Source organism: Lipophrys pholis (assembly GCF_963383615.2).
Source record: "Lipophrys pholis genome assembly, chromosome: 4".
Taxonomy (NCBI): Eukaryota; Metazoa; Chordata; class Actinopteri; order Blenniiformes; family Blenniidae; genus Lipophrys; species Lipophrys pholis.
In genome coordinates, this window is record NC_137637.1 from 29,832,007 (window position 1) to 29,854,967 (window position 22,961).

Here is a 22,961-nt window from a genome sequence, read left to right on the forward strand (position 1 = left end):
GTAAGTTTAATTTATGACAGCTAAACTTCAGCTACAAGGTTATTGTGCCACTCTGTTATGAATGGATGACAGGATAGGCCGGAGACTAAAAGGTCTACAGTTCCCATGTGAGCCCACTTACTGGGCTTTTTATACAGATGAATCGCTGTGGAGAGACTCTGCGGATCACGATCGGGGATTGGACATCTGCATGACCTCCCACAGCAATAGAGAGTGGCCCTTAAATCCACAACTGGCAGTGCTTTAGTTGCATTTCACTGGGAGCCATCTCCATTTCAAGTGTCTCAAAGTCCATTTTAATCTGAGCTGCTTAGCAATTAATCAGCCGACACGGAAATAGAGTGGTGGAGATGTGATATTGTTTTTCAAATGTACCTTCCATCCCCTCCTCTAAAACAACTGTCACGGTGCCCTTTTATCGTGCAACAATTAAAAAAAAAAAAAACTGAATTACTGATACAAGCTTCTACAATGGCTAGAGGACAAATGAATGCACTTCATTCAGGAGTCAGTTAGGTAGACAGTCTTCTATACTGTTAAGTAATGGAGTTTATGAGGGTGAAGAATATATCTCATCCAAGAGCAGATGTATGGTGCGTAGGCGTAATAAACCGGTCTGAGGCTCTGCGAGAAGAAAGACCAAACCGACTTCGGGTACACAACTGGGTGAGATACAGAGGTAGGCTCAGAGACTCAGACTCTGTAGTATCGGCTGTGACAGGAGGTTACACAACACATTAATCAGGTGAACTAAAGAAAACAGTGGAGGGATTACAACAGAGCAGCTGTTACTATATATGACAGGTCATTGAAAATTTGTAAAGCAGGATGAACTCTTCAGCTTATGGAGGGGCTCCCAACGTATAAAACAACATAGACAATAGGAATAAATCAGACACACACTTTCATCAATACGACAAGACCTTTAACACAAGGTATAATGCGTTAAAACGGCAGTCATGAGTTGGTTAAAATAGTCAACAAAGACATATGTGGTTATCATTGCGATCACATGAGATCCATCCATCTATTTTTTTAATGCCTGCTTTGTCTAACTCAACCTCTTAGGGGCTGGATGATCCCAGCTGACGCTGAGGAAAAATAAGAGAACTCAGGCCTGAACAGAAATTCCCCATGAAAAAAGTAGAATCAACCCAAAGGCAACTTGCTTAAAGAAACAAAATTAATTTACTAATGTTTTTTTTTTTTCAATCAAACAAAACCTAATATATATTGACAGTTATATTAAAAACAAAAAACAAAAAACAAGCAGAAAGGTAAAGTTTCAGACATGACCATTACAAGTACTGAGTGGTAGACAATGTAGTAATTTCCATTTCCGTCTTCAAAATGAATGCCTTAAGTGAACATTACCTTCCAATGACCGTCTGCATGTTTGTAGTTTGTCTCAGCTGCTTCTCTTCATTGTCAATGATTTAATTTTATGTGCCAGATTATAGAGCATCTCCCTTACTCCCTTACCATCCTCTTACTTTTTATTAGCAGCTGAGTCACTCCACCCTTTGAACCCATGGCTAATGCCCATAATCAGTAATGCTGAACACAGTAATAGTACACCACTACCAAGCAGAAAAGATGACATCTGCTTGATATTTATAAATATAATGGCATTTTACTATCATAAAAAAAGCACAGCTGATTTCTTTGTAGAATCATGTAAAATCCTGTCATCAGTGAGATGGGAATAGTAGTTATTTAGTTTATTGACCATGTTCAAGGTTATCTCATTGGAAGCTGTATCACACAGTGCATTAAAATGTGTTTTGGAGAAGAGCATCAACAAGCTCATGAGCCAGCAAATATTTATGTATCATGTGCAAAACAGTTCTGCTGCTCTATTCAATTAACACAGTGGGGTGTACAGTTGAAATGTGTGTGCAGGGAACAACTGAAGCTGCCTCAGCTTTCACTGTTTTTCAGCTTACTAATGCCAACTGTGATCAAAATCTGCCTTCTTGATGACAGGGCTGCTTTTGTGGCAGAAATTCAACGGTGTGATGCTGCAAGCTCCTCTGACTTCAGTCAACGCCTCCAGCAAGGATTGGTATTATTAGATTACCTGTGATGAAGTCAGTTATATGTGATTGCTCGCTGTCTGGCTGTTATGAAGTGTGTATCATGAAATGCATCTGCTGGTGTGCTTGTTTATACGAGTGCAGACTTATTAAAGCATTGCATTATTATTTGTGGATACGCTCTCTTTATGGGTGAATAATGATTACCATGCATGACAGCATGTCTTGGGAATTTCACGCTGCCCTCATCTCCACCGGTCTAATTCGTCGTCCGCTTTGCAACAACCTTGGTTTAATTGCATTTACCTATAGGAGAAAATCCCATTTGAAAATTCAATGCACATTCTAAATTAATCTCACTCGCTCCATTGTGAGTTGAGGCTCACAGCGCCTTGTTTCTGCTCTTTAAAGTAGCGAGGTCAAAGAAATACATAAATGGAATCTCATAATGAAGTATACTTTTTCTGGGGATAATTGACCTGAGATTGATGAAGTCAATTTCCACTTTTAAAAACCTCCTCATGCAACATGTTGCTAGCGGGAAATAAATATTAAGCATATTCTTCGAATACATTAAAATATAATTTCCCACATTTGTTATATTGACTTCATAGTATTGTGTTTTAAGCTAAACTCATGAGCAAATATTGCAATTGCTTTTAAAAGCTCGTTTTTATATTGACTGATAACGTTGCGCAGTGGATATACAGTAAAGGACTTAATTCCCTCTTTCAGTTTAACAAAATTTGATTCAATCAGTCAACAGGTGTCTCGAGTAAAGTGCAATGAATCAATCAATCAATCAATCAGAAAAAAAAATCTTCTAATATGTACATTAGCTTTTAACATTCACTAATATAAATCTTACACTCTTTTTTTGAGACAGAGAGCAAGAGAGACTTTCAATGTGAATATAAGTTTTTAGGTTAGTTTTGATGAAAACATTTTTTTAAGACAACGACTGGAAAGGGAGTGCTATTCTATTCTGAGAATTTAAAAACAGGTTTAAATAACTTTTTTTTTTTTTTTTAATTAATCCCCCAATTTAGCTGTCACTGAAATAAAAAAAGATCAAACACTATATTCAGTATTTTTTTTGGACACAACCAATCATCATTTTCTCACACTAGAGGAAGTGACATCACATGTTGACAGCGTGGTTCAGGCACGCCCCCCCTGGAAATAAGGAGAGGGCATGAGATAAACCGTGGTAGATTCAGAGGCAGACCTTGGATTGGCATGGCTGTGTGCAGCTCTGAGCTACAATCTGCATCCACGAGGCTCCTGCCTGGACATTTGGATTCTTTCTCACACAGCCTCGATACGAAGCCGGACAGCTTGACACCGAGCCGGGCTTTGTTTTTACAGCATGTTGCAGGGCACTGGGAGATAGAGAGGGAATAACAAAGGGGGTAGGGGGGGACAGCCTTACTCCACACTTGAGCGATGTACCGTGAGCTTTCTCTCTCTCGCTTTTCAGACCATCAGGCATTTCTACACAGAGTCCTGGGACTAATGGAGGGATGCAACAATGTTACTCTTTGCGTGTCATGCTTGAATCACAGCCTCTTATATCCTTTTGTGTCAGAGACCTTATTGTCTTTGTCTGTCACTACCGCCAGATCAACTGTGGGGTAGTGTGGTGGACAGAGCCTCCTCCTCAACCCCCCTCTCCCTTGTCTGTACCCCCGACTTCTTTTGACTCCCAGCTCGCTCGTGTGTATTCACCTCTTCTGAGCCTCCCTCCCCTCTCTGTCAAGCTCGGTCTTTCCTGCTCCCCCGCTACATACCGCGTACTATCTCCCTCTCTTTGTTCATTCAAAGCGGGCAGGCTGCTATTCTATCCTGGCGGCTTGCTACACGATCTCTTGGAAAACATTTTTTTGCCGCTGCTCCGCTGCCTCACAGTGCCTGAGCCGCTCCAGATATCCTTCTCTGTAATGACAGGGATGTTCCTCCAGCAGGACTGAGCCCCTCCACCCCCTTCACTTACCCCTTCCCCTTCCTTGTCCCAATCTCCTGCCCCCTGACCCCTCGCCCTCTTGTTCTAAAGCTGCACCCATTCTCTCCTGTCTGCCCTTAGCTGAAGCCACTTTCTCCTGTAACTCATTTCACCCCCTTGACCATGTTGCCATGTGTCTGCTGGCTTCAGCTTATCCTCATTTTGCTATCCTCTGTCTTATGGACCCGGGGGGAAAACTGTCCAGTGTCCTGCTTGTGTCCAGATCCCCACACTGTGGACTGCAGCGGCCGTGGACTGACCCGTCTCCCAGATGAGATCCCTTTGGATGTCCGGAGGCTTTTGCTGGCCGACAACTGGATACCCCGTATCCCTTCGGACTTCCTGGTTCTGTACAGTGACTTGGTCTACTTGGACCTGCGAAACAACACCCTCTCCCACATAGAACCAGGGACCCTTAGTACCTCTTCCAGGCTGGTCTTCCTGGACCTGGGCAGCAACAACTTGACTGAAATCCCCAAGGGGACTTTTGGGGAGTCCCGGAGCTTGATAAAACTACGACTGGGAAACAACCCATATCTGAGCATGGTGAATGAGGATGCTTTCTTGGGCCTCACCTCGTTGAGAGAACTAGAACTGGAACGTAATGCACTTTCTACACTAAAGGTGGGGGCACTAAGTCAGTTGCCCTCCCTGCGGGTGGTGAGACTAGAGGGCAACCCCTGGCTGTGCAATTGCAATTTTGCCAACCTGTTCACATGGCTGATGGAGAACAGTCACAAGCTTCCAAATGGTGAGTGCCAGCATCTAAAGATCCATTTTCTATCCCTATGCTTGACCCACATAGAGGGTATCTGAGTACAACATCCAAGAGAATCATGGCAAATCCAGTGCCACAACACATCCTAGGTCTATTTATGTTATCCCTGTAGGAGAGGAAACCCCCCCTCCCTCCCTTGTTCTAATTTTGTCTCTTTCTCCATCCACCCCCATAGCCCATAATGTGTAATATTAATGGTGTAATATGAGACAATAGCAGTTGTGTCGAGGTATCGACAATAAGGTTGCTTTAATTTAAGACAAAATCAATTTTAAAAGACATAAACCTAAAGTACTGTGTTGTCTAATGGCTTAATGCCAAATAATTTACATTGTATTTCTTATACAACCGAGCACAGTGCCCATCCTTTGTATCTTATATTGATCCATGTGCACTTTATTTTTTATAAGACACAATTTTATATAACACTTGCCATTTGGTGGACATTGTATTATTCCCTGTGACCCTTTTTTTTCTGCACCGATGAAAATCAACCCTCTCTGCTGTTCTTGTATGTACTGCTCAGTCCATGTGAATTTTTAGGCTCCTACTATACACTCCATCTACCACTGTGATTTAGCCTGCAGGGTTGAGTTAGATAACAGGGGCTGAAGTTTTGGCGGATTTGTGAGGCACTCTCAATGTGTGCATGCTTAACAGAGGAACAAAACAAGATGGGGGGGGGGGGGGGGGGGGGGGTCACCATGTCCCTTAGAAGTACTCCCTACATTCGTGAGATCTGTCCCTGATAACACAGAAATCATTAGAATTGTCCTGATCTGTGCTAATAGCATTAAGGTTAGTAGGCTGTAAAGGTTATCAACACATTCATTTTTTCTACCTATTTTTTATTCAAGAGGTCTAAAACATGTTTTTTTTTTATATTTATTGAAGGTCAACAATGAGTATATTACTATCATGTCCTTGGAAAGGACACAGACGGTAGTTATCTCATAAGAGCAGACGAACACGCTGGAGCAAAAAGGCACGAATAAACAGATCTGACAGCTCAGCCACACATGGCTAGTAACTCGTGCTGTTATCATAGTTAGATGAGATCTTAGATTTGACATGTGGATTTAGTTTATCTTCTTCAGGCTTTAATTTGAACATGGCTGACAGCAGATGTATACTGAAAACACTGTTTATGAAGACAGTGTTTAGATGGGAAAAAAGTGTCGAGTGTAAAGGTGTAAGGACTTGTGTCTATCACAGTTCCAAGGTTAATTGGGGTGTGAAAGGCTGACCTGTGTATCAAAAGAACATCTAGAGTCAAAGGCTTGAATAGCAGTGACTCAAGATAGGAATATCTTTGTGTCCTGTTTTCATGAGCTTTAGAGATAACGAATACAAGCCCAAGCAAAGCAGAATATTCACTTAAAGAGGTCATATTATGCAAAATTCACTTTCTAATGGTTTTCCAACAGTAATGTGAATCCCCATACCTTGGAATGACACACCAGAAGTGAAAAGGGTCTGTCATCTCTCTCCCTGGCTTATTTCAGTCAAGTCACAAATCAAACCTTATATACTGGAGTGTCATCGGGGGTTTATCCAATCAAGGTAGGCCCTCCCTTTGACCTTCCCACCTTTGGCAGCTCTGCTAAGGCACATGGCATCATGAGAAGTACTTCCTCCTCTTCCCAAGATGGGCATGTGTGGGCGGAGCCAGTCCAGCTCACACAGACACCGCAGATTCTGAATGCAGCTCCTATGATCCAATATTCAAATGGATGAAAATAAAGGAAAAACTGGATTTGTGGCAATAAACTTTGAACCCAACATTTTTGGACCAACAAGACCCATGTGAAAGTTCTGAAAAGCTGTATAATATGACCCCTTTAACACTATACAAATAGTGAGACTTTCAAAGTGCTGCATAAGGATGTCACAGTAGAGATTCTTTGACAATATTCTACAATTTGTGAGTTAAGATATTATCTTGAATCCTAATTGTGATCCAGCGAAACCCTTAAATCAGCTCCACCCAAAACTAGTACGGTGCATTAAACTGCTGAGAACTCACAAAAGGGAGCGCCATATACATTTAGGCCATTGTGTACCTGGCGCAGTCCTGCTCTCCCTTTCCTTTCAGTTTTTTTTTTCCCCCCAATTTGTCCCAAAAAAGAAAACAAGTTTGAGACTGTGTGGAAGCAAAGTTGACAAACTGGCAAGATTACCCAATTCCCCCTAGCAAGAAGTAGCAAATGCATTAATCACAGGTTCTAAGTGTTGTCATCTCCAAGGCATAATGAATTGCATTAGTGGTGCTGGCCAGGCAGACATCAACTACAAAGGAGAAGCCAACGGCCTGGCCAAGCTGCTGGCATGGTTGCCAGCTGGCCTCAGAGTATACACACTCTCAAATTGAGTTAGTAATGCGTATCTCACCTCATATGCAGCTCTTACATCCCCATCAGTGAATGTTTGCTTTCTGACCCGAGAGATGAGTCCACCAGCCTGGACAAAACACACAGCTACACACAAACACAAACACAAACACACACACACACACACACACACAGCTATGCTTATTTGTAAGAGACGTATGGTTCGGTATACAAGCAATCTTTTTCTTGGGGGGGGGGGGGGAGACGGACGATGTGTTTTGATTTCTTTCAGACGTTTTTAAATGCTGTGCCTCAATAGCTGGAAGACAGATATCACATTGATAAAAGCATTTGTAAATGTTTTTCACAATAGACTAATTTGTTTTTAAGGGAAAGAAAAATAAGTTAGAAGTTGATTCACTGAGCTGAAAATATCTATTTAAACAAGGTTTCCAAAAGTTTCAGAGAACGAAACAACATAAAAAATACAATAAAGTTGTAAGTCAAGTAAAAATCCCTTTGCTCATATTAGTAAAAAAATTTCAAATCTTAACATATTTCTCCAAGTCAATCCATCCTTCTTAGCAGATGTGATGACTGGTTATGACTTGGACGAGGTTCTGATAATTGAAAAAGTTAAAAGGAACATTAAAAGAAAATGTGTCGTGTCACACAGAGTCTCTGTGGGAGTCACCGAGCAGCAGGGAGGTTTATAGTGAGTTGGATTTACAAACACAACTGGTTCACACATGCAGGCAGCATACAGCCAGACCTAATTAACGTAATGACTGAGCTCTTGATTGCAGAAAAATGCAATGACCTATTCCGTGGAATGCTGTATTGGATGAGGTTGCACAACAACAGATGGACTGTCATTGGTGAATGAGCTTGACTTCATAGGCTTTTCAATATGTATCGACTCAAACAGCCATCATCAGCGTGGGTGTTTCAACTTAAAATCTCATTTATCGCAGCGGAAAATCTATTACGAAGGCAGAAATTGTGTTTTAAATTGCAGACCACATTAATGTGTTATTTTCGTCTTCGTGGGTCTTTCAGCTTCATAATGAAACAAATCTATTGAGTTATATCATTTAGGAAACAGTGTCCTATATTTTCTAATGCAGCCTCTTACCCAAGGCTTTAAGTTATGTCTAGATTAAAAAGGTCAAATGATCCCTTTATACCAGTATTCTTCAAGTTGGACTGGATTGACTGCAATGTGCAACAAGATTATTGATGATTTCAGAATTTTTTACCGTTATTTTTTTGGGAAGTTGTCATGGAACTGCTGAGCAAATGGCTGTAGTCAAGTCTGCAACAATAGACGAGGCTGCAAACTTTGTGCACTTCATCGTCATAGCTAAAGGTGGATATGAGCTGAACAGTACTTCCAACCACTTCTTGGAGGCTGCTAGAAGCTTTTCTGATTAAGTGGAACGTGTAATATAGAGTCTCACCGTATTGCAATCACAATGTAAAATTCATATACAGTCAGCATGATTGGTGAACAGTTTTCTCTCCACAATGAAGAGAAGTGAGGTATCCACTCACTAAAACAAAATAGGGTGTTGTGTTTGTAGCCAAGTTTGTACCGACAAAGTAATTTAACAAAGATTGAATGATTATCTTCCATATATTCGACATGATATGTCACAGTACTGAGGAGGAAATGTCTATTTCTGAATCCAAATCAAAAAATGTATTTTAAAAATAAAATGTGCCCAAAAACTGCGGTTCTGTCCAGGAGAACATTTTCTTTGACCATCTGCCAGTGATTTGTGGTTTCCACTGTGCTCTGCTTTCCACATTTCATCTCTCCTCCAATCTGATGGCACAGGAATTTACATTTCCTCGGATAATAGAAAGTCTTTTTTTTTTTTTTTTTTTTTTTCTTGTGATGATTCGCCACCAAACAGAAGAGCTGCCTCCGAATTTGTCTGTGATGTTACCATCTGAGTACCTGCTGAGAAGTTAGAGCCCATCTGACTGCATGCAAAGGTGCAAATGTTTAAAAAGTTTAAAAAAGCTATGAAAAATGCAAATATTAAAGTCACAACAATTTTGTATTGCAAAGTTTTGTTGTCAGTCTTCCTATTACTACCTGTCAAAAAAAAGTCACAATTCAGTACCATGCTCACTATAAAGCATACACCAAAGAGTAAATATTTACACATAAGCTTGTCTCTGAGGTCTTTTTTCCACTCCTGACAGTGTCACTGATACAAAGTACAGGTGTCGATGGGTGTAGGGAAAACAAAAACCTTCTTCCCGGGATACTTCCTCAGTGAAAAGGCTGCATAATGTAGCAGCTGCAGTGCTCATGCTGTAAACCCAATTCCCATTTCATTTTTCACATCTTGATTTCCCCGGAGACGTCAAGCTCTCAGTGCTGCACACTTTCCTGTTTGCATGAGTTTGATTACTGCAGGTCAGCTTGATGAGTGAAGATGTTCAAGAGCTTCGCTGGAAAGAAATAAACGGATTCCCTATGAGCGGTCCTGTGCATGAATTATCTTTATTAATCATTTCCCAGCTAAATCTGTCCACAGGATTTCATGCGATTTTGCTTTCAAATGTTTTTGAGCAGCAAAGTGTTGCCTTCTATATTGTTTGTTTGTTTTTTGGTAACACTCAGAGGATTTTTTTATTTATTTTTTTGCCACCAATCAGGTTTATAAATGTTTTAATGGGAGGATGAGTGTAAACATGATCCACTGCTGTCTCTGGTGCTCTTGGGTTAAGGATGAACAAAGGCCATGTATAATTCAGAGTGACACAGTTCTACGGCACATTGGCCAGGGTAATTGGAGCTAGAGCTGCCTACAGGGCCGGGCAGGCCAACTCTCATGGGGAATGGGAAGACTATGGCTGAGGCTTTTCTATCAACACTGGTCGTGACCTGAACAGTTTCACTACAGCATCGCAGTTCATGTGACAGGGTCAAAGTCTGAATTTTCCTTCGCAGCCTATCGAGTTGCTCCTTTGAGACTTGTTATCGCACCGAGCAAACACCCCATGAAAATATGACGCGACTGACCAGCAGTACATGATTCCGCGCAGCTCCGACACAGCATCACTCGCTATCTTCCCCACCCTTGGGTACACGATGAGAAAATATCTGTTCTATTAACACAGGCTGACAGCTTGTTTTTATCTTGGCCTAATTTAATGTTTATTTAAAGTTGGCATGGGAGAAAGAGAGGAGGGTGGGGATTTGGGGAAGGAGTTGGCAAGGGAGAGACTAGTGTGAATAGGTGGACAGAATTATTTTGATAGCTTCAGCTGCTGTATGTACAGAGGCAGAGAGGGATAATCTGCCAGTGTCAGAAATAAAAGGTGAAAAGCCCAAAAGTATGACTTTCCTGGTAAAATGCAGCACTGTGTATTATAGCTGCTTCTGACTCTTGCCTATCCACCTATGATAATCGCATTCTGATTATCAATGATAAATGATGACATAGTTGGGGTTTTTTTATGATCGTGAAAAAAAATATAATCTTCCAAACATGCTTTATCTAAGTTTGGTTGAGGAGCTGCAGCTGTTGCCAGCGACAACGCTGTCAATTGCACAGCTGTATTATAGAGCCCATTTCTTGCATCTTTCAGATGTCTCACTACATCATAATGCATGAATGTAGTGATCATGTGATCCCAGAAAGCCTCTCACTGCTATCAGGTGTGTTGCAGCAGGACGAGACCTAAAATCTGCAACACCGGGAGCCTGTCGGACCGGGATGGGAAATCTGATTTCTAATGCTTGCACATAGAGAACATGCAAACATTACACAGAGAAGGCCCCACGACTGGAATCAAACTGTGGAGTGAAAGTCTGAACCACTCATCGTCTGTGTGGCCCCGATCTGCTCGTGTATATATGAACGGACAAGCATGTGCACTTTGTTGTGGGGTATTTTAAATATGGTGCAACAATGTCTCCACATGGGAGGAATCCCCGCCGAATGACTCACCCTCACACTGTCACATGAATACTTGTCATTTTGTGCATTCATTGCACACATTCTCCTCTCCAGTGTGCTCTTCCACCCTGATTCTCATCCCATTCTTGAATCGCTCACCATTTTTCTTTCAGATTTCCATCGAACTCTTAATTGTCGCTGAACAATTCTTCATTCCACTGCAATTATATCGCCCCAGTGCTGTTAATGTCCGCTGGGTATGAATGGGACATTCATCTTGCTTAATGAAAATGGGAGTGGACAGTTTTATGAATCATTTTCCCAACTGGACTTTTCAAGGAGTGGGACACTATTGTTTTAGGGGGCAAGTGAATCCCGACTCCCTCACGAGTCTGCATACATACCATCATAGTGATTTTGTCTCAGCTATTGGTGCAGAGATCAATCTGGACAGACGGTGGTGGTGGTGGTGAAGGAGGGAGGAGAAACACGCTTCTGATATCAGTCTGCCGCTGCCAGGTAGATCAATCACGGACCGAGACAGCAGATAGCCTATCCCGCCGACCGGCTGTAATCCCAGGTGTAATCCATCAACTGTCCGCGCCAGGAATGTAACGTAGCTGTGTGGGCCGACATACCTGATAGTGTGACGGCGAGGTTTGTGTTACAATATCATACAGTAGCCGTGATCCAAGACCACACTTTTTTGTGACCATACTGGGGTTATTTATGAACTCTGAGAATAACAGATTGAAAAATCGTTAGAGTTACTGCCTCTTGAAAGCCACAGCTGTCACTATAACTTATGATAGAAGTGTTCCCATTTCATTTAAGACTTTCCGAACGCATATAAAGACACAGGAACCATATGCCTTTAGAGTCATAATTCATTATCACTGGATATCAAATCACAGGAAATCATGTCTGCAGCTGATGAATCATTTTTAGAGGAATGGCACTGAATTGATCATGCAGCATGTTCAACCTTCACACAAAGCCAGTTTCCCTCACACTCCTTGCCTTGTTACTGTTCTTTATGAGTTTCAAATCCTCGAGACCAAGTAAAATCCTCGTCATAAAATCCTGAGTGTGTACGATGACGTGAGCTCAAGTTAGTCTGGCTCTGTCGGGGTTATCCGATCTGGTTTCATTGAGCTTTACGTCGGCTGTCCTGGATAATCGCTGTCACGAAGCTTATCAGCTGCCTCTATTAACGCTCGATTTACTTATTCAACTATGACGACAGTCCTGCAAAGGAGGTGGAGTTCTTAATTAGAGCAACTGAAGCATGAACTCTGAACAGAGCCATGAATTAATTATTGTACGATAATGATAAGAACACACAGAAACTCAATAGGCGCAATTAGCATAGATGGACTTCTTGCACACACTAATGATTGTAAGCGTAAGCAAATGACTCCCAACTATATTATGCACATACCAAAGTAAACAGTTTCCATCCATCCATCCATCTAGTTTTTTTGTTAAGTTTTATTCCATTTGAAATGTAGAGAAGTTTTTACTATTCATAACCACAATAAAAACATTAAAATGTATTCTTTCATTCAACGTGCATTGATAAAATGTAAAAGATAAGTTTAGTCAAAATAGGGTTTCAAAAAATGATTTAGTTTGTTTAAGGTGTAAAATTAAGATTTTTTTGTAATCTTTACTTTATCATCTGAACCAGACAGCGTAAGTGATATTGGTGATATCGCACGATGAAAGTGTGGCAATCCCAAGGTCTGAAAAACTTTCAGTCCAAAGTTGCCATAAATGATTAAATCTATTTGAATCAATTTTATTATTTTTTATTTACTGTAATTTATGGGTAGCTTCCTAATCCATACACACAATCTTCACAACCAACAGCCTAACAATATGAAGGATGATGGAAACAATTGAATAAACATGATCAATAAGTAATTTTAGAAAAGAATAGTAATTGTAGAAGCTTTTTTTTTCCAGGTCCTACAGCTTGATCCCACCAAAACACAAGCATGAATACATTTTCTGGAGGTGTAATAAGTTCATGAGGTGATTGTCTCTCTGTGGTGGTCTGGCGATGTTTCAATAGTCTACCCCGCCTTTTGCCCTTTGTTGGCTCCAGCCGCCCATTACACGAGTCTGGATGAAGTGGATATTGAGCATTGGATAGATGGATGGGACGACAAAGCCATTTTCCATTATATTTGGGCAGCAATACAGTGGATAGCATTGTGTTGGTCATATTAAAAAGCAACCATTAGTTCCTTTGTAATCAGTGCAATTGATTGCACAAAATTACATTTTGTCTGTTTTAGCTTTTTTCTTAATTTGTTTTATTGTCAAGCAAGGTATATGCATATATGCATTGCCAGAGGGATTGCAGGTTTTCTGCATGGAAACTAATTAATGGGAAGCTGCTCACGATCAGCAGTTCTCGATAAACATATCTCCAGTCTCCAGCTTCAGTCTCCTGCATCTGTAATCAGAAACCACATTACTGAAAGTCTGGACTTCTTCTGTCATAGACAGCTTGTAATTTTGAGAAACTGTCATTATGACGTTCTTCCCGGAAGATTTCCACTTCTCACTGAGCACCACAGCTGTTCAGTAATTCCCCATTTGTCAGACAGTCTAAGTCTCTTTTCCCTATTGTGTAATTTCAGTGCTTCGGTGCAACAATATAACCCCACTGGAAAGCTACTGTGTCTCTTTGCAAACCTTGCATATTCTATTCACTTCATTTTGGGCATTTCTGTTGCACTGAATATGTATACGTTTAGGGATATGAGTTAAGAAACCCCAAGCTTAGCCTTTGAGACTGCATGGCATGTTATGAGCATAAAATTAAGGTCAGAACATTTAGGTTATCTTCAGACTTCAGAGTAGGTATAAGTCATGCTTATAGTCGGCAATTCTGGTTTTAAAAAAAGGCAAATGTGACTATTCTGCAAACCTGCTGGGGCCACGTATCCTCCAGGATCATTCTTTATGAATTTCAGCATCCCGAACATCCAAGACCAGACAGAACTGTCTCAAAAGGCAATGGCTAAGTTTCAGCAGTGATGGGTTATTTGCCGTCACAGTACGTGCATTGTGAATATGAATTTGATCCATTTATCTCTGGCACAAACCAACGGGACAGCCTCTCCAGTAGATTACATTTTCAGTTCTATTCAGACTTGTGTGGCAATGACGCAAAAAGGTGACTTTTCACTCAAGCTGCTGTTGAACAATTAATTACAACAAGGTCAGGGCGTTCTGTCTCCGTCTGGCCTCTTTGAATACGCCACGTTTATTTTCATTCTCCCCCACTCATGTTTAACAGCCAGTCATTCATCTGAGTGGATCTATTAAAAAAAAAAAAATGTGCAAACACACATCACTCCAGAAGAAAAAAGTCAGATTTTTAATTTGTACAGTTAGGAGAAATATTATTTATTTAATCAAGAGGGGAAAAATTAATCAGCTGATCACAGCTGGATGAAGGCAGGATACACTTTGGACACGTTGCCAATTTGTCACAAGACAAACACACAGCGACACAGTCCAACACATCTCCATACACATTTAAGAGCAATTCAAATTCACCAATCAGATGCATATGCATATTTTGGGATTGTTTGAGAAAACAGGAGTACAAAAGTAAGAAAGTCCAAGATTGACCCTGGCAAAGACAGCAGCTTAAAAAGACCTAACAAAAACCACAAAAAGGATGCCTGTCACCACAGAGGAACAAAAAGAAGATTATATAAGAAACCAATCACATGAGCCAAAACAACAAATTTCTCTGTATTGTAAAATGTTATTGCATCTGCAAGGTTATGAGTCTTTCTGCACCTCGTGCCAGGTGGAAGATGTCACCGGAGTTTTATGCAGTTTCAGTTTTGATTCTTGGGAGATGCATTCGCATGATATCCTGAAAGTGCATTTTCTACACAAGTCCAAAAATCTATGGCCAGATAAAGATGAGCAATTTGCAGATACTCCAAAGCACTGGTTAGGGGCATTGTTTAAGAGCAATCTTTGACAATCCAAAAAGAGGAGAGGAGTTGTAGAGAGAAAGTGTGTTTCAGATTTGTGGAGAAACATGTATTCTAAGAAACTTCAACAAAGAAACTTTGTTAGTTCAAAGCGTGATCAGTAATAGAAGAGCACGGAGCACTTCACTGCATAATGAAGCATCAGTGTCCCGTGCATCGATCAGTTGTAATCTGAAATTGAAATGGTGAAATAGAAGCTGTTACCATTTAAAAAACAGACTGGTGTTTCATTTATCTTAATTTCATACTGATTTAATCTAAGAGAGACCAGACCGAAAAGCCTCAGGCAGACGTCATAACTCTAACACAAGTCTAAGTCTGGTCATTTTCTTTAATGAAATGCCATTAAAACTTTTTAATATATTTTTTTTCCAGTATACAAATGAATACATTTTTTTGGGGAGGGGGGGGGATATAATTTCAATTAATAACATCTTAGGTGTAAGCCACTTAATGGAATGAAATCATTCAAAAACATATGTTTGAATTATTGTCATTATGTATTGTGTGCTTTAATGGGCCAGCAGGCGGCCCGTTTTGGGAGACGTTCATGCTAATCGGAACAGTTGAATGAGCAGTTTTCTCACATGCGGCAGGCTGTATATTTGTTTTGATGACAGCATATGGCAGACATGTCTGTGGATGGATCATGCCAGGAGCCAATGTGCTCGTTTCGAGCTGCACTAGGATTGATGGTGCTGGCTGCTTGTCAGTTTACAGCCTCTTTCTTGGTGCTGGCTCTGCTTTTTTGACTCCCTGATTCAGGCTGCTGGAGTATTCCGCAGTACTTTCAGAGGCTTTCAATTCACTACTGAGTTGGATGTATCAAAACAAAAAATTTAAATATATAAAGTCATTTATAGAGAGTTTAAGGTCTAAGGATTAAGGGTATGGATTCTACATCTTGACTTTTCCTAGGAGTTTCTATATTGCACAACAAAAACAACATTATATAGCCAATACAAGTTAAAGCCTCAATGTGCTTTATTCTCTCTTGTGTCTGTGTATTAGGAAATGTTTGCTACTAATTGACTGCTAAATGAAATGTGAGCATGCATCTTGTATCTTGAGAGATTTGTGTAACAAAGTTTTATCAAGAGCTTTGCGAGTTCAGTTACAAACCTAATTAATACTGGAGTGAGTCAATAAAATGTCTTATTTTTTTCCTCCCCAGTTCCACTCTAGACGTTTACCTGTACATTTGCAAAAAAAAAAAAAAAGAGACTCAAACCATAAACAAACCACAAATAAACAAGAATAGAATTCAACTCAGAGTTTATACTTAAATTGAAATCCTTAGGTGTTATAGAAGGCTGACTAGCTCATCCATATTATAACAAAAGCATTCTGCAAATTGTACAGAATTTTGAGCTAAGAAAGATTCAGGACTGATGCGCTGCAAAGGCTGTCCATTTGCATGCACAGCAACAGCAGAAAGTAGCCGCCCACATTGCAAGGTTTCATCTCTACCCACCTATAAGCTAACACTTGCATCAATATGTCTAGTTTCTCACACAATACATTGTCAATATGAAAGTTCCTCATTTGCTGTATAGATTGTCTTTGCAGAGCTACGGGTGTGGCATTTTCGAAATACACAAGTTGCACACACAGCATGTCTTAATTGGCCATTGTTTCTAAACAAAATAGAAAGGCTAACAGAGTTGACAATAAAATAAGACGAATGACTGATTCAGTACGTGAGATGGAACACTTTTATTTTCAAAGGCAGTATCATCAGTGGGCAGGCTTCAGTATAATAACACTGACCCTAATGATCCGGTGATGATCTCATTTGTAATCAGGAGTCGGAAAAGAAGGTGCACCGCAGGACTTGTATCCTTGAAACCCAATAAGCCGTGTGCTCTGTCCTTTTCCATCTAAATAATGTCCCAACAATAAACTAGGTGGGAGCGACAGCAGAAGCCATCATGTCCTCATCTTGAGATGAGTTTGGTCAAGGTGCCCCTGTCTCAAACAGCGTGCCCTTTTACTAACACTGTACATTTCCACTTTTTTTTTTTTAGAGATATGAGAGTGGCCGTGTTTAGAGAGCAGTCTGAAAGATGCACCCTGTGAAGGTAACACCTAAAAATAAAACCATTCAAGTGGGAGTTTGTTTCAGTGTCCAAACTGTTCACAGACGGAGTGAAAATTATATTTTCTTGTTGTCGGAGAAAACGGCGATCTGCTACTGAGACCGAACCAAATGAGGCTTATCCTATCACGGCATCCGCGCAATGGACAGTATCACACTGTTGCTGAGTATTTTTGCTGTATTCCAGGAGTGAAACTACAGCGAAGCAGTGGGTGGATGTGCTGTGTACACAGTGCAGCTTCAGCTCATAAGTGAAGACTTCTGATCGACCTTACAGTTATTAAATCAGCTCCTACTCTTAGGAAGAAAGTGCATTGCCCTGCTGAATTGAGATGTTTTACAACACTTTGCTATGAGAATTAAAAGGCTGCATACGAAGAAGGCTGCGTAAACGATTCGCTCAACATTTCTTTCCTGATGAGTTTTTTTTAGCTCTTTAAAGGAGCAGTGTGTCTCTTTTATGTGAGAGTTATTAGATAGTACCAAGTTGTTACCCACAGCTGCAGCCATTGTTGTGCCAGTGCTGGAGCTTCCTACGTCTTCTGGAGAAGTCATACTAGATATTAGCATGACACAGTATCCCAAGTCATGGTACAAAGTGGAATTACATGATCTAGTTGATTAGTAGTTGTTAATGTGGAAATGTATTACACTGATTACAGGCGAGATGCGAAAACAAATACAGTACAGAAGGATGTTATGACGCTAAACCTCAGCAAATATCTTAGCTTTACGAATGATTTCACCAATGGATTGATAGACATTTCATCCATCCATCTTCTATCCTGCTCATCCTGTTCAGGGTCGCGGGGCGCTGGAGCCCATCTCAATGTGCTGTGGGTGAGGGACGGATACACCCTGGACAGGTCGTCAGTCTGTCACCTAATAGGCGTTGAACCTTGAAGCTCAGACCATATGTTGCACTTTCAAACACAATAATTTATCCATCAATTCCTCTTCTACATTGCTTCATCCTGCTCAAGGTCACAGGTTGTGGAGCCAATTCCAGCTCACTATGGGCGAAGGCAGGGTCACCCTGACAGGTCACAGTGCATCCAAACAACATAATAAAGCATTTTCACAAATTTTGCCTTTAAACAAAGATTTGTCAGCCAGTACCTCTAAAGAAATCTATTACGGTATTCACCTTTAAACAATATATTTTACCTTCAAACATAAATAGTACCCAATGTACCATTTTAACAAAGATATTACATGTTGCTCTTCAAAAGCAAATATTTTACATGTGGTGCCTTTAAACACAACAATTCTAATAGATCATAATGAATGGTGCTGGAGGGTCATTTCCTCTTTTAATTCCTTTATAAATGCCTCCCCAGTGTATAGTGTTGTTGCACAAATGCTTTCACTTGGTAATACTGTAAACTTTGAAATGATGTAGGAATGAAATATTCGCAGTTGCATGATTCCCATCCATGGTGAGTTTGTCTGATCATATTTCCTGTTTTGACTCAGGGGTGGAAGGCATGGAGTGCTCCCTCCCCATGGACGGCAGACGTGTATCGCTGACCCAGCTCTCAAAGGACAGCTTTCGCGAGTGCCAGGCCACGCTGACTCTAACGGACCTGCTCATCATCATTTTCTCCGGCATCTCGGTGTCCGTGGTGGCCATTATGACCAGCTTCTTCCTGGCTTCTACTGTTCACTGCTTCCAGCGCTGGAGTAAAGGCACGAAAGGGGACGAGGAGGAAAGTGAGGAGTGAGAAGGATTTATGGTGTGAGGGCCTGTGTGGTCCTGGTACTTCAAACGACGAGAGGACACTGAAGGCAGCACGTGCTCCACGCTGTTGCCTTCCTGGTGAAAAACCAGAACTGCTTGACGGTAGGACCATGTATGCCCTGGTGCGATTGCAGTTGTTGTTTTTGCACATGGACATCTGAAATATCGTAATAAAGACATTCCCAAGGAATGAATCCCATTAAAGGTTAGAGAGTGTGCTACTCCACTTGCAAAATGTTATTATAGAGATCATATTTTTGACTGTGAGAGCCCGTGATCATCATTTACGGCTACTGGCTCCGTGTTAAAGGCCTACACTTATATACGAAGGCCAACGCCTCTGTGTTGAAAAGGAATAGATCAAGGTGTTACTGCAGTTTTGTCACATTAGTCTTAGAAAAACTAACAAAAAAAAAGAAAAAATACCATACAATCTACTGATGTTGAATTTTTGACTCTGGAATTTGAAATCCTGTGAAATGCCATCAAACTTGGGCTTTGTCTGGATTTAAGCAAACAATTAAAAAAAAAGAAAAAGAAAAAAGATCTTGACCCCTTATAAAAACATGATGCTATACCGACCAATGACCTCAGTAATTAACTGCCACCGACATGTTTTGTTGGCACATCCAGCAAGTTACTGTCTCTTTTAGAAAAGCCTCACTGACACTGAAAAGTTGTTGGCAAGCACTGAAGAAGGCAAACATAGTTTTCCCTTCTGCATATAAGATTACACAACGGCAGGCAGGTCGGATGAATAGAGAATGAGTAAAGATACACTGCCGGCACAGAGACTTTCCAGTGAGTCTACACATTATTTCAGCCATATATTCAATATATAACCACAAATATATGTACAAAGGAAACAGTGTACAGTCAAACAAACCTAGAAACCCAGAGGATATACTGTATATTCCTTAGATTGATAACTGTGATCTGTTTAGAGAGAATTTCATAAACTATCTACCGTATAATCATGGAAATTACGGCGAACACAATACTAAAATAGAACTTATGTAGAATTACTGTGTCAAATAATGCACTTTGATTAAATGGTGGAGCTAATATCGACACCCCCGCTCCAAGATTGATGAAACCTTCGTAGACTGGTATTGTCGTCATCTGCCAAAGATTAGGTTCGGGTGGAAGAGCGATTGCGTGTAAGGAATTAGCTGTGGATGAAGTGTTACTTAGTGAGGTAGGGATAGCTACTTATTAAAAGCCAAATCACTCTCTGTCTTCACATATTGTACTCATATAACTTTGCTCTCCAAAGATATACATCTCTCCTCGTCCATCTGCGACTGAAGTAGCTGTTTTACTCAGTTCCCCACCGTAGTCTTCACACTCTATTTCAACAGGGAGGTCACACCAGAAGACCTTTACACCATAAAGGTGACGACCAAAAGCAAATTATCTGCTGTCTATATGATATCTGTCAGCATGTTGTCTTTTTACTGAAGGTCTTAACATCTTGTTGAAAAAAAAAAAAATAAATGCTGATATGAGATTCAAAGCAATTTGCATTAAATTCATTCACGAACATTACCATAGTGACAGTACAGTCTAAATTTAATAAAGCAATGCACTGAACATTGTGGGCGTCTCTTTGTTATTTGCATTCTGTATTTTTAATTTTTTTTTTTTTTTTTTTTTTAAATCGACTCAGATTAAGATTTTGAATGCACAAAACAAAACTGGACAAGCTAAGGAGTGCTGTATTGCTTCTCACATTGGTGTAAAGGCATGAATAATTCAACAGAACTGAGATATGAAGCAGAAAGAATGTCAAGCACTCAATGCAAACAAGTGGAAGCCCCGAAAAAGAGCCATGAGCAAATAGAGCCATCGTTTGTGTACGGTTAACAAAAGACAGAAAGTGTTTCAGGATGTTTATGTCCCTTTAGACTAAAGTCACAACTCTGAATGTGCAGTGATCTCAAGCACATTTTATGAAAATGACAAAAGTAAAAAAACAAAAACTAATTAAATGTGGCCTTATTTGCTTGTGTTATTTCTCCTTTGTATCGTCGTCTATGAAAGCACAAATATTTTGCAGGTAACTAATGTGCACACTTTTAAAGGGCGTGCCATATCACACTGTATGTCGGTGACAACCTGTACTGTCATGCTGTGCTTTCACCCATGTTGCATGTTGTGTTGGAAACGGCACATCCTTAAAAAAAAAAAAAAAAAAAAAAAAAAAATATACGATTTTCAGTGTACGGTTGTTGTGTATTTGCCAGAATTCAAATCATGAGGACACGTGACCACTGGGAGTGAATATCTGCCGACTTTTGAAATATCCTCTCTTGATCTGTCTGATAATGAATCAGTATTCATCATGTGAGCTTTGTATTGAAAACATACATTTAGTGTGTTCAAACACATACACATTCAAGACCACTAAATGAACTCAGTGGAAGCAAAAAAGATTAAAAAAAATAAATAAAAGATTAAAAATCCTGAACCAAGAGTGGCAATAGCACTTCAGTCGTACCTCCAGAGGAGTCAAAACTCCAGCACTTCCTGCCAAACCTCAGTTAAATACTTTCTATAGTTGCCAAATCACTTGTTTTCATGAGATCAGTGACCTTGGAAAACGTAATGCTGACCGTGAGGAGCAATTCAGACATGTTGTTCAACTGTAGACGTCGTTGGTTTTATGTTAGAACTTGTGACTCTCACTTTTATTGTTGGGGTACCCAGGGTGGGACTTGTGGTGAAATCAGAAAGGACGATTTGTCTGATGGAAAGATTTAAATATGAATCGAGTGAAATCAGACAAAAGAGCAAAAGTAAAAACAGGTAAAAAAAAAAAAAAAGAATACGTTTAACTTCATGGAAACACAAAGCTTGGAAAGTTTGTGTTCAAGTAAATGAGAAATGTGATCATGTAATGCAGACAACACAAAAAGTAAGACCTTAATAAATGCTGTGCTTGTAGCAGAGACGTTTGAGGTCAAAATAATTTATCAGATTGTGGAATGCACAGACCAGATGGAGTGTCGACCCCATCCCTCTCAACAAATCGCACCCTGGGGTATCATATTAGGATTGATTAGCGCTATTAAAAATAAATAACATCAGCCATTCTGAACATGTCTGGTTCTTTTATCAGCTATAAAGTGAATTATGTACAAGAAAGGTAAGACTTGCCTCTGATTTATCACGCTGTTCATAGATAGCTGACAAAATACATATAGCGTTTTTTTGTTTATGTGATCATTTAAACCTGATTTTAAAGTCTCAAAGTCTGTACAACCAAGTAAACCTCAGTGACTATCAGCCAGAGCCGCTGCCAACCACATCATACTTGTTAAACATCAGATCAATAATCAAAACTATGAGAAAGAACATACTTGCTTAAAAAAAAATTATATGAGTAAAACTAACATGTTAATATCTATTGTATACCAAGGTTTGTAGTCATTAAAGTAGCGGCAGAACAACAGTGCAAAGAAAGACACAACTTTAAAACGTACGCAAAGCAATGCAACTGATTGTGGTTTCACTGTCCTGGATCCATGTAGAGTTAGTGGAAGTGTTACAACACACATACAATCATTTTACAGGGTGTGAAGGGGAGGGTGGGGGTGGGGTGGGGTAGTGGGGTAGCTGCTTGGAATCCTGATCCTTTTTGATTAACCTTAACCAACCAGTGTTACATATACATATATATCCCGGAGTGCAGCAGGATTATCATGTACTTTGAGCCGGCTTTGAGCAGAACATAACAGTCAAACAGTGAAAAATCAACAGTCATTTTTCACAATTCACACACCAATCCTAAAACATTATCTGATATATTTAATGGTTTTGTGTGACTCGTGTCATATCCCACCACCTAATGCAAAGAGATATTTTAGATTTATTTGTTATTTATTTTACAAGAACTGAAGGCAACAACAATATTATGAGATTATTACATTTTGTACATCAACACCCATTGTCAACTCAGTGTGCTGACATGTTGCTACATCTGTAATCGCTGCAACCTATGACACAAACAGCAGAGAGTTTGACAG

At 40.2% G+C, this 22,961-nt stretch overlaps 1 protein-coding gene across 1 annotated transcript; it reads left to right on the forward strand.

The window, feature by feature from the left end:
- The first annotated feature begins 3,248 nt into the window (after nt 1-3,248).
- Nucleotides 3,249-19,455, forward strand: lrrc38b (leucine rich repeat containing 38b). The gene is made up of 2 exons (XM_080460952.1): nt 3,249-4,789; nt 18,669-19,455. The coding sequence occupies exons 1-2, from the start codon at nt 4,162-4,164 to the stop codon at nt 18,914-18,916; spliced, it is 876 nt and encodes a 291-aa protein (XP_080317078.1). The 5' UTR covers nt 3,249-4,161; the 3' UTR covers nt 18,917-19,455.
- Nucleotides 19,456-22,961: the final 3,506 nt, after the last annotated feature.